Here is a 13,751-nt window from a genome sequence, read left to right on the forward strand (position 1 = left end):
GAACCCTCTGTGCCAAAACTTGTTTCAGTCCTTGTTTTTAACCTATTTCGTTATTTTGCAAGTGGAATGAACTTGTGTGTCTTCGCCTACCGTGCGTAAGTGCATGTTTGTTATGTTTTTCCTTCCAGCTTTTGCAGAAGGAGGATTGTCTCTTCCAAATCTAAGTGACAGTATGACCAGCACTCTTCATGATGCCCATGAGATGGTAATGAAATCATTTAACTAGACACTGCCAAAATTGATGGGGTCTTCAGGGTGGCGGCGACAGAAAACTGGGTACCCCCCAGGTAGCCACCTCTTACTGGTCCAGATAGACAAACGGGCCGGTTTGGGCAGAGGCAGTGGCTGAGTTTTGCACATATCACTAGGCCAAACCAAAGCTAAGAGTGAATGGATGAGTGAGTTTGTTGGTACTCCCATCAAATCATCATCACCATCATCATCAAAAAACGCAGCTGCTCTGCTCCTCCCAGTGTCTTGTTCTGGCTTGCTGCTCATGGGTTGATGGGAGACCAACCATGAACTCAGGTTCAAACATAATTCTCTCTTCTAAATATTGCAGCGGCAGCAAGACAGGCCGGGGAGGCAGAGTCGCTGCATTCACACAGCCGCCACTCAAAGTGGATTAGAAATAGAGGAGCAAACAGTGATCATTGAAACACAAACTGCCACAATTAAAAAATGGTACAGAGAGCAACACAAAGAATCAACAGGGTCAAAAACTTGCTTAGAAAGGTGAATTGCTGGTGATATTCCGTTCCACCTTAAAAGGGAGCAGGCTTTGTGAGTCAGAGAGTCTGCGCATGTCCTGTTCACAGGATGTTTATGTTTCTATTGCTCTCGTTTTCTCTCTGTGTCGGAGACACTGACGCAGGCAGTCATGTCTTTCTTTGTTCTGATCAACGCAGAATAAAACTTGTAAATAATGCTCTCCTGAGTGCGACTTTTGCTGTGCATTATCTGCTGATAGAGTGTGCACGAGCTCTGGAATGTGGCAAGCTATTTCTAGAAACTCATGTCGCTAATTGCTGATACTGCGTGCCTACGGGAGATCGATGGATCATCCGGCAGACGGCTTGGGGCCATGATGGACTTTATCTCCCTGGCAGTATCCCAACAGAATCACGAAACAAAGATAGAGGCGATTCAACATCTTGGAGCCGGGAGTTTTGCAAACTAGGGGGCATCACAGAAGAACGTCTTTTTTGTGGTCATTGCTTTAGTACCCATATCATATAAGAACATAAGAAGAGCCTGGCTGCTGGATCAGCCAAGGCCAGGGTATTATTATTATTATTATTATTATTATTATTATTATTATTCCTGTTCACACTGGCCAACCAGAGGCTTATGGGAAGCCCACAAACAATGCATGAGTGCAACATGACTTTCCCCGTTTCTGCTCTGCCAAAACTGGTGCTCAGAGGAATACTGCCTTCTTCTTCTTTTTATAATAATGTTTATTAAGGTTTCACAAACAATTTTAAAAAAAATTCCAAAATTTAAACATAAGAAAAACTACAAAGATATAAAAATACAAAAACAAAACACATAAAAAATACCCAATAGAAGACAAAGTTAACAAAGAAAGGGAAGAAAAAAGAAAGAATAAGAACAAAAGAAAAACCAAAAAACAAAACAGAGAATAGATTAGTGTTTTCAAATCTTATACTCCATTCACTAATTTCTTGACCTCCTCGCACCTCCCATTTTGTAATCCAGTTCAGATATTGATTTCAGCAAATCCTTACCCTCAAACTTTTATCCTCACTCAAGATATTAACCTATTAAAATTATCAATTTTCCAATTATCAATCCCTATTTACATTTTCTTAAAAATCTTTTTACCAATACCACTTATGTTCCATCAGACATCATTTTAACATTCCTTAATATTGCAGTGCTTCTGCAAATAATCCTTAAATTTCTTCCAGTCTTCCTCCACCGACTCTTCTCCCTGGTCATGAATTCTGCCAGTCATTTCTGCTCTGCCAAAACTGGTGCTCAGAGGAATACTGCCTTCATCTGTGGAGGTAGAACATAGCGATCCTGGCTAGCAGCTAGTAACTTTTTTAAAAAAAAACACCTCACCTGTTGTTGTTTTTGTTGTTGTTGTTGTTGTTGTTATTATTATTATTATTATTATTATTATTATTATTATTATAACTGTTTTGTAATAGCTTTTATAAAAGCTATTACAGAACAGTGAAAAAAATAATGGTTTCTTTGTTCCCCGCCCATCTTACTGGGTTGCCCCAGCCAATCTGGGCAGCTTCCAGCATATATAAAAACATAGTAAAACATTAAACCTTAAAAAGCTTCCCTATACAGGGCTGCATTCAGATGTTTCCTAAATGTTATATAATTACTCATCTCCTTAACATCTGACGGGAGGGCGTTCCACAGGGTGGCACCACTACCGAGAAGGCCCTCTACCTGGTTCCTTTTCACAATGAGGGAACAGCCAGAAGGCCCTCAGTGCTCGACCTCAGTGTCCGGGCTGAACAATGGGGGTGGAAACACTCCTTCAGGATATTTTGTACATCACCTTGGACCATATGTGGAACACTAATGATGATGGTGATGATGATAATTGCAGCAGCACAGAGTGTGTCGATGCCCCAATGCAGTAAGCTGCTGTGTCACTGAAAGAGTCTCCCAAGGCTTCAGAAGAGTGACTGAGCTCAGTAATGAATTCTTTTACAGTCAAACCTTGGTTGACAAACATCCATTCCGGAAGCCCATTCTGCTTCCGAAACGTGTGACAACCAAGGCGCAGCTTCCGATTGGTTGCAAGAGCTTCCTGCACTCAAGTGGAAGTCGCATTGGACGTTTGGGTTCCTAAAAACATTCGAAAACCGCAGCATTTACTTACGGGTTTTCGGCGTTTGGGAGCCGAGGTTTGACTGTGTTTTATGCATTTATATTGTTCATCTTTCAGGATTTTGATCCTCCAAGCGAAGGGCAAGTGTTACACAGACCTCACAGAGGATACCACAAGGACCCAGTCCTCTCCCTTTTCTCAAGACTAAACCAAGCACCACTTGCTTCCCAGGAAGAGATCTGTCGGAGCGAGGTATGTTCATTTCTCAAAACAACAGATCACACCTGTGATCCCATGCTCCACTCTGTGTGGGGTGTTTGTCCGAGTGGGCGGGGTGTGGGGAGGAAATCTGCCTCACAGTAGTCTGGATGATTGCTAGAAGGACGGAATATTGCCCCCTCCCTTCTCTCACCTCTGTTTCTCTCCCGTTTACTCCAGAACACAAGTGACAGTGCTGGGGAACTGAGCGAGGGGCAGCGGCCGAAGCTGACGGAAGCTGCAGAAACGATCCTGATGGGACGTGGCGTTTACATGGACCAGCCTAGCAGCCGGGTTTCTAAAAAGCCACCTCAACATGCAACATCTCCGGGACAATATGACAGGGTTCCAGGTGCAAATTTAAATTTTTTTTCTTTCTGGAGGTTTCCTAAATAGAGTACGGAATTTGCTTGAAAATGTCCCTTGCTACTGGTTAGCAGTGTAATGCATATCTCCTCTCAGTCCCTTCTTTTCCAGGCTAAATGTGCCCAATTCCTTCAACCACTCCTCATAAGGTTTGTTTTCCAGACCTTTTATCATCTTGGTTTCCCTCCTCAGCACATGTTCCAGCTTATCAATATCTTTCTTAAATTGTTGTGCCGCTGGCACAACAAACTGGACACTGTATTCTAAGTGTGGTCTGACTAAGGCAGAATAGAGTGGTACTATTACTTCCCTTAGGGACGCGGGTGGCGCTGTGGGTAAAAGCCTCAGCGCCTAGGGCTTGCCGATCGAAAGGTCGGCGGTTCGAATCCCCGCGGCGGGGTGCGCTCTCGCTGCTCGGTCCCAGCGCCTGCCAACCTAGCAGTTCGAAAGCACCCCCGGGTGCAAGTAGATAAATAGGTACCGCTTACCAGCGGGAAGGTAAATGGCGTTCCGTGTGCTGCGCTGGCTCGCCAGATGCAGCTTGTCACGCTGGCCACGTGACCTGGAAGTGTCTCCGGACAGCGCTGGCCCCCGGCCTATAGAGTGAGATGGGCGCACAAACCCCAGAGTCTCTCAAGACTGGCCCGAAGGGCAGGGGTACCTTTACCTTTACCTTTATTACTTCCCTTGATCTGGACACTATACTTCTGTTGATGCAGCCCAGAATAGCGCTAGCATTTTTTGCTGCTGCATCAAACTGTTGACTCATGTTAAGCTTGTGGTCCACCAAGACCCCTTGATCCTTTTCGCAAGTACTGCTAGTAAACCAGGTGTCCCCCACCTTATACAGTGATACCTTGGGTTACATAGGCTTCAGGTTACATACGCTTCAGGTTACGGACTCCCCTAACCCAGAAATAGTACCTCGGGTTAAGAACTTTGCTTCAGGATGAGAACAGAAATCGTGCTCCTGCTGCATGGCGGCAGCAGGAGGCACCCCTTAGCTAAAGTGGTGCTTCAGGTTAAGAACAGTTTCAGGTTAAGAATGGACCTCCGGAACGAATTAAGTACTTAACCCGAGGTACCACTGTATTTATGCATGTGGTTCTTCCTAAGTGCAGAACCTTACATTTGTCCCTATTGAAATGCATTTTGTTAGTTTGTGCCCAGTTCTTCAATCTATTGTTTTGAATCCCAATTCTTTCTTCTGTGGCATTAGCTTGACCTCCGAGTTTGGTGTCATCTGCAAATTTGATGAGCATCCCCTTAATTCCTTTGTCCATATCATTTATAAAGACGTTGAACAACAATGGGCCTAGGACAGAACCCTGTGGCACCTCACTTTTCACATTTTTCCAGGATAGCTGATTGTCTGGCTATATATAAAGCACCTTCCTGTGCTGATCTCTTTGTTAACCACTTCCAGAAAACAACCTGGTAGGAAAACCTCTAACTTCTCCATGAGTAGCGTTTTTATTTTGCAAACGCGGAAAAAAACACGGCTCAGTTAGAGTAGCGCATTCAGCACAGAAGAGTCTTTTCCAGGAAAAACTAAAATTCTTGGTAATTATTTTTTGAATGGCTGCCACTTTTGAGGCTAATTCCTTTTTAAAAAATTATATGTATAAGGTGCAGCATGAGACTATGCATCAATCCATCAACAGTTATGGTTAAGTGCTGTTTTTTATTTCAGTCTTGTTCCTGTGTTATAATTTAGAAGTTTAACAATCAAATAGCCCATTACATCACCTTCTTATAAAATATTGCATATTTCCAGAGTCTGACCTTGTGTATGTATTGAAGAAATACATATTATACTAATCTTTCTGCTTAAAAGTGGGGGTTCGGTTTGGATATTTTTTGGGTGGGGGGGAATAATCACGTGACAACTGATACAGTACAGCATTCCCAGGGATCATGGCCTATAGCGTGTCTTCAGTCTTGTGAGCTGCCTTCGCTTTGTATGTCATAAATTCTGTGAGTGGTTCCAAGAGTTTATGAGCTGGTCATGTCTGCTTGAGCTGCCAAGTGATAATTGTGGCACTATCAACATTTCCAGTATAAATCAGTGTTTTTTGTAGCTAATGGCTTAGCTATAAAAAATTCAGCTCTGAGTTGAAGTGCAGTCGGCTCAGTGCTGTTGATGTTGCAACAGGTTATACTGTTCCTTTCAGAGAGTCTGCAAATGTGTTGTGGATCTTGCAGCAAATTACTCTGTTTTTAATTAGAGTGTGCTGGGTTATTTTGCTCGTTCACATAATAAAATGACTTTCTGTGCTGGAAACCTTTATAATGTACCTATCTGCTTGGAAGGCTCATAAATTCATATGCTTGGATTCTTAGGAGCTCTGAGGTTGTGCATTAATGTCTGCTCTGCTTAAAAATAAATTATTCCACAAAGTCAGTCTGGGCCAGTGCTGATGCAACAGAGCTAGTCTCTTAACCATGTGATTGAATGCTTCATTTCCCTGTCTCCGACACAAATTTCCCCTAAGCTGTGATTCAGCAATATATCAGCACCAGCATCAACCAAAGTTTTGAGCTAGATGGATTCCTTACTTAACCAGGACTCTTAAGCTAACTGGATTAAAGCCACTAGTTCAAAATCTTTAGTCAAGCAGGGGACCTGGTTGGTACCAGCGTTGACCACAGTTATAGCAAACGTAACACTCCCATCTCCAGTTAAAAGATTGGCCTCATTTTGTCTGTGCCAACCCTCTTCAAAAACATTCACTGTGGTTTTCTTTTTTCCAGTGTGCAAAAATTTCAAAAGGGTGATATTAAAGAGATTTATGGCTAAAACCTTTTTGTGATGCCAATGAGAACAAGCTGAGGATTTCTCAGTTTCAAAGCTTTCTCAGGCTCTTGGCAAAGTCCACGCTGCAGTTGTTCCAGAAAAAAATCACCAGTACGCACGCAGAGAAGTACAAAGAGCCCCCTACATTTTGACATGGGAGTTGTGCTCAGAGTATGATGAGTAGGCAAGAGAATTCCTTTTTTTCTTTTGAGGGTAGCCTACAAATGAGTCTAAATAGCACCTTCGCAGCCAAGAGAATCCCAGGTGCTTGGGAGGATGGCGGTCCCTCTCGCTTTGATTCATTAGGGTTGTTTTTGGAGTAATGTATTATTTTGTTTTTAATTTTAGCTTTGCTGTGTGCTTTAAATCTGGTTTAAATCTCTCAGGAGAAGTTATTGGAGGCGCTGCTGCTACTTGTGGGCCAATGACCATGGCTGAGCTGGAGCGACCAGTTTCTCCAACAGCGCAGGGAGATAGCAATTTGGCACCGCGCTTGGATGGCACGTCCCAGGTAATGCATCTTTAGTAGACCAGGACAGTAAACCTGCAACCTGCACGCATCTAAATGGCATGGACAAAAAAAGTTAAAAGGGGCAGAAAGGTTGCGGAGTTCGAGGGAAAAATTGAGGCAATCCCACCCACCCTTGAACCTTGTATAGTTTTGACTATAGATTAATTTGTCTTTATGCGCAATCCCCGGAACATAACCCCCGTGTAAGTTGCAGGCTTAGTGTACCTAAATAAATTGTGGGTTTGTGTGTGCATTTTTGCAAACGAAACACCTAGACTGTTTGGATTGTGTTAATGTCACCCAACGTAAGGTGGGGCTACCTTCAGTTGTTCTTTATTAATTTTCCTATTTATTAGTTATTAGTTTTCCTTTGAGGGACGCGGGTGGCGCTGTGTGTTAAACCACAGAGCCTAGGATTTGCCAATCAGAAGGTCGGCGGTTCAAATCCCCACGCACGGGATGAGCTCCCGTTGCTCGGTCCCTGCTCCTGCCAACCTAGCAGTTCGAAAGCACGTCAGAGTGCAAGTAGATAAATAGGTACCACTCCGGTGGGAAGGTAAACGGCATTTATGTGCGCTGCTCTGGTTCGCCAGAAGCGGCTTATTCATGCTGGCTACATGACCTGGAAGGTGTAAGCCGGCTCCCTTGGCCTGTAAAGCGAGAAGAGCACCGCAAACCCCAGAGTCGGCCACGACTGGACCTAATGGTCAGGGGTTCCTTTACCTTTACCTTAGTTTTCCTTTATTGGTTTTCCTTCACCGTGACATCCCAGGGCGGGTTACATTTAAAAACGCAGCATGAAAAACTGTTAAAACAGATTGTGAACAAGAGAATACTCTGGGTCCTAAAATATATAGCTCAGGTGTCAAAGACAAGGGTAGAGAGCGAGAGAGTTCACAATTTTGGGGCTATCAGAGAGGTATATAAGTAGAAACCCAGCCAATAATCTATCTGCTGCATTTTAGACCAGAATAATTGGTCCAGAACCAGCTGCCAACCCAGTGTGGTACAGTGGCTAGAGTGTTGGGCTGTCACCTGGGAGGCCAGGGTTCAAAATCCCACTCAGGCATGAAGCTCAGAGGGTGTGACCTTGGTGTGACCAGTGACAGCCTCTCAGCCTGGCCTACTTCACAGGGTAGTTGTTGAGATTAAATGAGGACAACCACACATGCCACTTTGAGCTCCTTGAAGAAGAAGGTCCCCCTAGCGAATGCTAATGTTATAGCCGTAATTTTGTATCTTGAGCATGCTGGGTCTCATGCATCTCAGAATTAAGAGGAGGGCTCCCAGTGCCAATGATAACTAATAAATGAATACAAAGAGAACCTCCCACGTGATGCTGACACAAAAGCCTCACACATGTACCATGTGAAAGAACAAAAGTTTACAACCCCCCTACTCTCCCTCCCAGCTCTCTTCTTCCCCAACCTTATGCTGTGTACAACTTCAAAGTCTCACATTGAATATAACTGATCCATAGAAAAGACTTTGCGATCTGAAAATAGAGATGATGTATGTACTTTTATAACCCCCAAATTTTTTTTTAATAAAAAGCAATCTAAAAAGTAAGAGGAGACACTCCAAGTGTCCCTATTTTCCAGGGACATCCCTGATTTAGGTTTCTAATTTGATCCCGGAATGTCTCACTTTTCCTTAAAGGTAAAGGTAAAGGGACCCCTGACCATTAGGTCCAGTCATGGTCGACTCTGGGGTTGCGGCGCTCATCTTGCTTTATTGGCCGAGGGAGCCGGCGTATAGCTTTCAGGTCATGTGGCCAGCATGACTAAGCCACTTATGGTGAACCAGAGCAGCGCATGGAAACGCTATTTACCTTCCCGCCGGAGCGGTACCTATTTATCTACTTGCACTTTGATGTGCTTTCAAACTGCTAGGTTGGCAGGAGCAGGGACCAAGCAATGGGAGCTCACCCCGTGGCGGGGATTCGAACCACCGACCTTCTGATTGGCAAAGCCTAGTCTCTGTGGTTTAACCCACAGTGCCACCTGTGTCCCTCCCACTTTTCCTTAGGATGTCCCTATTTTCATTGGAGGATATGCCATTCTCCTGAGCCATCTGAAGGCAATCCTGTATAGGGAAGGGTTTTTTTTAATGTTTAATGCGTAATTATGCTTTTATATTTGTTGAAAGCTGCCCAGAGTGGCCGGGGCAACCCAGTAAGATGTGTGGGGTTGTAAATAGTAAAATTATTGTTATAGAATGGGACGTCCCTGTTTTCATCGGAGAAATGTTGGAGGGTATGGAACGGTGCCTGCCTTTTTGTTGAATTAAGTCCACACCATCGGTGCCTTCCTCTGTCCCAGCTAGCACATTTGACAACCACGGACAATCACATTTACCCGTATTTTTCGCTCTATAACACGCACCCGACCATAACACACACGTAGTTTTTAGAGGAGGAAAATCCGTAGGCATGCCACCCGTAGGCATTCCCTCCATAACACGCATAGACATTTCCCCTTACATTTTAGGAGGAAAAAAGTGAGTGTTATGGTGCAAAAAATACGGTAATCAGCTCAATTTTACTTCTTGATTGTAGTCTTACCTGAAAAGATGGACATGCATTACAATCCACACTTTTCTAAGAAAAGATAAATGCATAGTTAATGCACCTTTTTTCTTAAATGAGCTTTTAAAAAGGGGGGGGCAGCTGTAGCTCAGTGGTAGAGCATCTGCAATCAGAAGGTCCCTGGTTCAGTCTCCAGTGGCATCTCCAAGAAGGGCTGAGAAAGATTTCCTTGCTGAAACCCTGGAAGGTTGCTGCCAGTCCATGTAGACAATACTGAGCTAGTAATAATAATGATAATTTATTATTTGTACCCCACCTGTCTGGCTGGGTTTCCTCAGCCACTCTGGGCGGCTTCCAACAAAGATGAAAAATACATTAAAATGTCACACATTAAAAACTTCCCTGAACAGGGCTGCCTTCAGATGTCTTCTAAAAGTTAGGTAGTTGTTTATCTCCTTGACGTCTGATGGGAGCTAGGGGGAACAATGGCCTGCCTTGGTATTAGGCAGCTTCTTGTGTTCCTGTTAAGCCGTTTTTTGTTTGTTCTGAACATTCCAACATCTAGTTGATGGTCTAACATGACATTTAATACCTGACATACAGAAAGAGTGCCAGGAGCCACAGCAGGCAGCACCCAGGAAATCCAGAATCATCTGTGTGAAACCGAAATCCGAAGTCGCACAAGAGCCAGGTAAATTATTTCTTTTATGTTCTCTTAGAACTGATATGCTGGTCCACATTTTTTAATGGTAGCAGATAGTCACTTTAAACTAGGCATCCCCCAACTCGGCCCTCCAGATGTTTTGGGACTACAATTCCCATCATCCCTGACCACTGGTCCTGTTAGCTAGGGATGGTGGGAGTTGTAGTCCCAAAACATCTGGAGGGCCGAGTTGGGGGGTGCCTGGTTTAAACCAACTGGTGCAATATCCTTCTGTTCATTCCCCCCCCCCAAGTGCCACTCGGCAGTTGGCAGGTGCTCAAGGTAGCAAATGGGCAAAAGGATGAAGGTAATTTGGGGGGGGGGAGCAGCGAGTGCCCAGTTCGCCCTCTCTGAGCAGGGCGGCCAGGCTGTCTTAAGCAACAAGACCAAGAGAATTATTATTATTATTATTATTATTATTATTATTATTATTATTATTATTTATACCCTGCCCATCTGGCTGGGCTTCTCCAGCCACTCTGGGCGGCTTCCAACAAAATACTAAAATACAGTCATCCATCAAACATTAAAAGCTTCCCTAAACAGGGCTGCCTTCAGATGTCTTCTAAAAGTCTGGTAGTTGTTGTTCTCTTTGACATCTGGAGGGAGGGCCTTCCACAGGGCGCGTGCCACTACCGAGAAGGCCCTCTGCCTGGTTCCCTGTAACTTGGCTTCTCGCAGGGAGGGAACCGCCAGAAGGCCCTCGGCGCTGGACCTCAGTGTCTGGGTAGAACGATGGGGATGGAGAGGTTCCTTCAGATATACTGGACTGAGGCCGTTTAGGGCTTTAAAAGTCAGCACCAACACTTTGAATTGTGCTCGGAAATGCACTGGGAGCCAGTGTAGGTCTTTCAAGACCAGTGTTATGTGGTCTCGGCGGCTGCTCAAAGTCACCAGTCTAGCTGCCACATTCTGGATTAGTTGTAGTTTCCGGGTCATCTTCAAAGGTAGCCCCACGTAGAGCGCATTGCAGTAGTCCAAGCGGGAGATAACTAGAGCATGCACCACTCCGGCGAGACAGTCCATGGGCAGGTAGGGTCTCAGGCTGCGTACCAGATGGAGCTGGTAAACAACTGCCCTGGACACAGAATTGACCTGCGCCTCCATGGACAGCTGCAAGTCCAAAATGACTCCCAGGCTATGCACCTGGTCTTTCAGGGGCACAGTTACCCCATTCAGGACCAGGGAGTCCCCCACACCAGCCCGCCTCCTGTCCCCCAAAAACAGTACTTCTGTCTTGTCAGGATTCAACCTCAATGAAGAACCTTCAATGAAGTAAAATAACAGCAATTTGTTTGGATCTGGAATTAATAAGCTATAATTCTATCTTATAATAGTACTGCACCATCTTTTATACCTATTTGTATGTTGAAATTTAGTTGAGCTTGGTAGCTTATTGGAATAGCATGTTATAGAAGCTGAGGCTGAATTTCAGAAATGTGCTTTGCTAAAAGCATATTGTAGTTTTCAAGGTAAACTTTTATATACTTCCTTGGGAATTTTAGCATAGATGTGAGAAGCAGCCTCATGTAGTGGTATTTGAACTAAAGAAAAAGGATATAAATACTCTGTGAAATCCTCTGTGAAATCCACAGAAAAGGATTCTGTGAAATCCTTTTATTTGTTTTTTTAAAAAACAAGTTGAAATCTATTGTTGTTTTATTTCATAAAATTTATATACTTCTTGATTGTTAAAAAACAAAGCAGTGTTATCAATTTAAAATAACAGTCTAAAACCTAAAGAAAAAACAACAACAATAAGCTAAAGACCAGCTTAAAACATATGTCAACGATCTGTAAGTCTGGATAGGTTTATAGGTTCTTGCGCTGCGGTCTTGTTTGGGGGGCATTGTTGCTGTTCTTGATATTGGTTTTATTTTGGATCTTGTGATTTCTGTGGAAATGGTTCAGTTTAGTTATTTTTTAATATTTCATTTATTGATTATGACTACTTTTGTTATGTTGTAGTTGTGTGTTTTTTCCACTTTTTTAAGTAACCTTGAGCATGGTTTGTAAAGGCAGCATATAAATAAAATTATATATCTATGTATGTAAACAAAAAATGTTTTCAGCAGGAGCCGAAAAGAGTAAAGTAAGCCATCCTAATGTCAATAAATCTATGGGTCTGTAAATATACGATATTTTTTAGAAGTGTGTACTTACATATGTTGTGAATGTGGCTAACATGTATCTGCATGTGCATTACAGAACATGTTACTGCTGCTGCATCATGTATGAATGAGTCAATCTGTTAAATATGAGCTCTTGACCACAAGGTGGCAGCTTCTGTTCTTTTTTTAAGGAAGAATGACAAGGGTGGGTTTCACATAGAACAGGGGTGGCCCACTCCCAAGAGACTGCAATCTACTTACAGAATTAAAAACTGGCAGTGATCTACCCCCGTTTTGGGAAGAAAAGCCCCGATTTTGGGGGGTTCATGTCAATGTTGTTGTGCTTTTTAAGGGAGGAGGAAAGCCCCATTTTTAGGGGTGTACAGGGCAAAGTTTGCTTTTTGTTCTTTTTGCTTAAAGATAAGATCTAATAGAGCATAATCCATTTAATATATATGATACTAGTGTTCCTTTTCCAACTAGCTGAACAGTCAGCTGCTTAATAGGACTTACTATGCAATCACCTGTGATCCCAATCCTAAGTGTTGGTAGTTCCCAAAACTGGAGGGAAAGGACTAGACACAAGTACCAGTATTTTCTGACCCATAGGCCAGAGGGTGAGTTTGAGTGATCATTGTCTTTTCCATGCAACGCTCAGGATTTGTGTTCCTTATGCAGTGGGATGTGCCCTCTTCTGGGTCACAGAAGGGGATTCGACTTATAAACACTTCCCCATCACATCTATCTATCTATCTATCTATCTATCTATCTATCTATTGGGTTGTGCAGAAATCTCACTCGCTGAAAACTTTGTGGTCATGGAGCCAATTAAGTATTGGAACCAGTCCAGTTCCTACCAAGCAATAAATACATAATAGTGAATACATGGCATTGAAAATGAGTAATCTGGATCTTTTGTGTGTGTGCGCGATACGCAGGAGAAACAAAAATGCTTATCATTCCTTACGCAACCAATCTAGCAAGTGCTGCAGCTTCCATGGGGAAATGGGTGGTCTGGAGAGCAATTGTGAAAGCTTCCAGGGGGGTTCGTGTTCTGTGCTCATGACATCTTCCTTCCTTAGATTTGGAAGCTATTATGTGTCACAGAATTCATTTCCTCGGTTAATAGATTCATTACTTGGCTTTGCAAGATAGTTTGCTGTCGTCTCTTCATTAGCCAGAAATTATTCTAATGAATTGCAGTACTTACTGTGGTATAGCAAATCCCTACCAGATGCTTCAGCTGGAAGGGATGATATTGGAGCCAACTGTGGAGCTCAAATCAGGACAAGAACATGATAAGGCTATGGAGATTGTTTGGTTTGGCTTGGTTTTGGGGGCCTTATGCTGGTGTTCCAGAAGTGGCTTTAGGAAGTGGCATTATAGAGTGGCCAGAATCAGAACCTGGGACAGCTTTCAGGGACAGACTTCCATCTGAAAGCTCTGAACAATCCTGGGTTCATAGTTTAGTAATTACTCCTCCCCCTTTGAGATATCACTGGAGGGGTTCACACCAGACTACTTCTAGTAGATTTCAGAGCCATAAGACCTCTGAGCCTAGAAAGTTGATGAGGTTTTAGGGCCAGGTCACAACAGAGTAGAGTTGGTTACAGTACAGTGGTACCTGGGGTTACATACGCTTCAGGTTACAGAC

General features: G+C 43.5%; 1 protein-coding gene across 5 annotated transcripts in view; it reads left to right on the forward strand.

Annotated features, from left to right (window-relative positions):
• Positions 1-13,751, forward strand: part of KIAA0586 — an 83,329-nt gene that overhangs the window by 53,086 nt on the left and 16,492 nt on the right. For all 5 annotated transcript variants that reach the window (XM_082216561.1, XM_082216563.1, XM_082216564.1 and 2 more), the window contains exons 28-32: positions 129-205; positions 2,942-3,076; positions 3,263-3,434; positions 6,632-6,756; positions 9,887-9,974. In XM_082216561.1, the coding sequence (XP_082072687.1) occupies positions 129-205; positions 2,942-3,076; positions 3,263-3,434; positions 6,632-6,756; positions 9,887-9,974 (597 nt within the window). The remainder of the gene's footprint in view (positions 1-128; positions 206-2,941; positions 3,077-3,262; positions 3,435-6,631; positions 6,757-9,886; positions 9,975-13,751) is intronic.

Source organism: Podarcis vaucheri (assembly GCF_965113315.1).
Source record: "Podarcis vaucheri genome assembly, chromosome: 1".
Lineage (NCBI taxonomy): Eukaryota > Metazoa > Chordata > Lepidosauria > Squamata > Lacertidae > Podarcis > Podarcis vaucheri.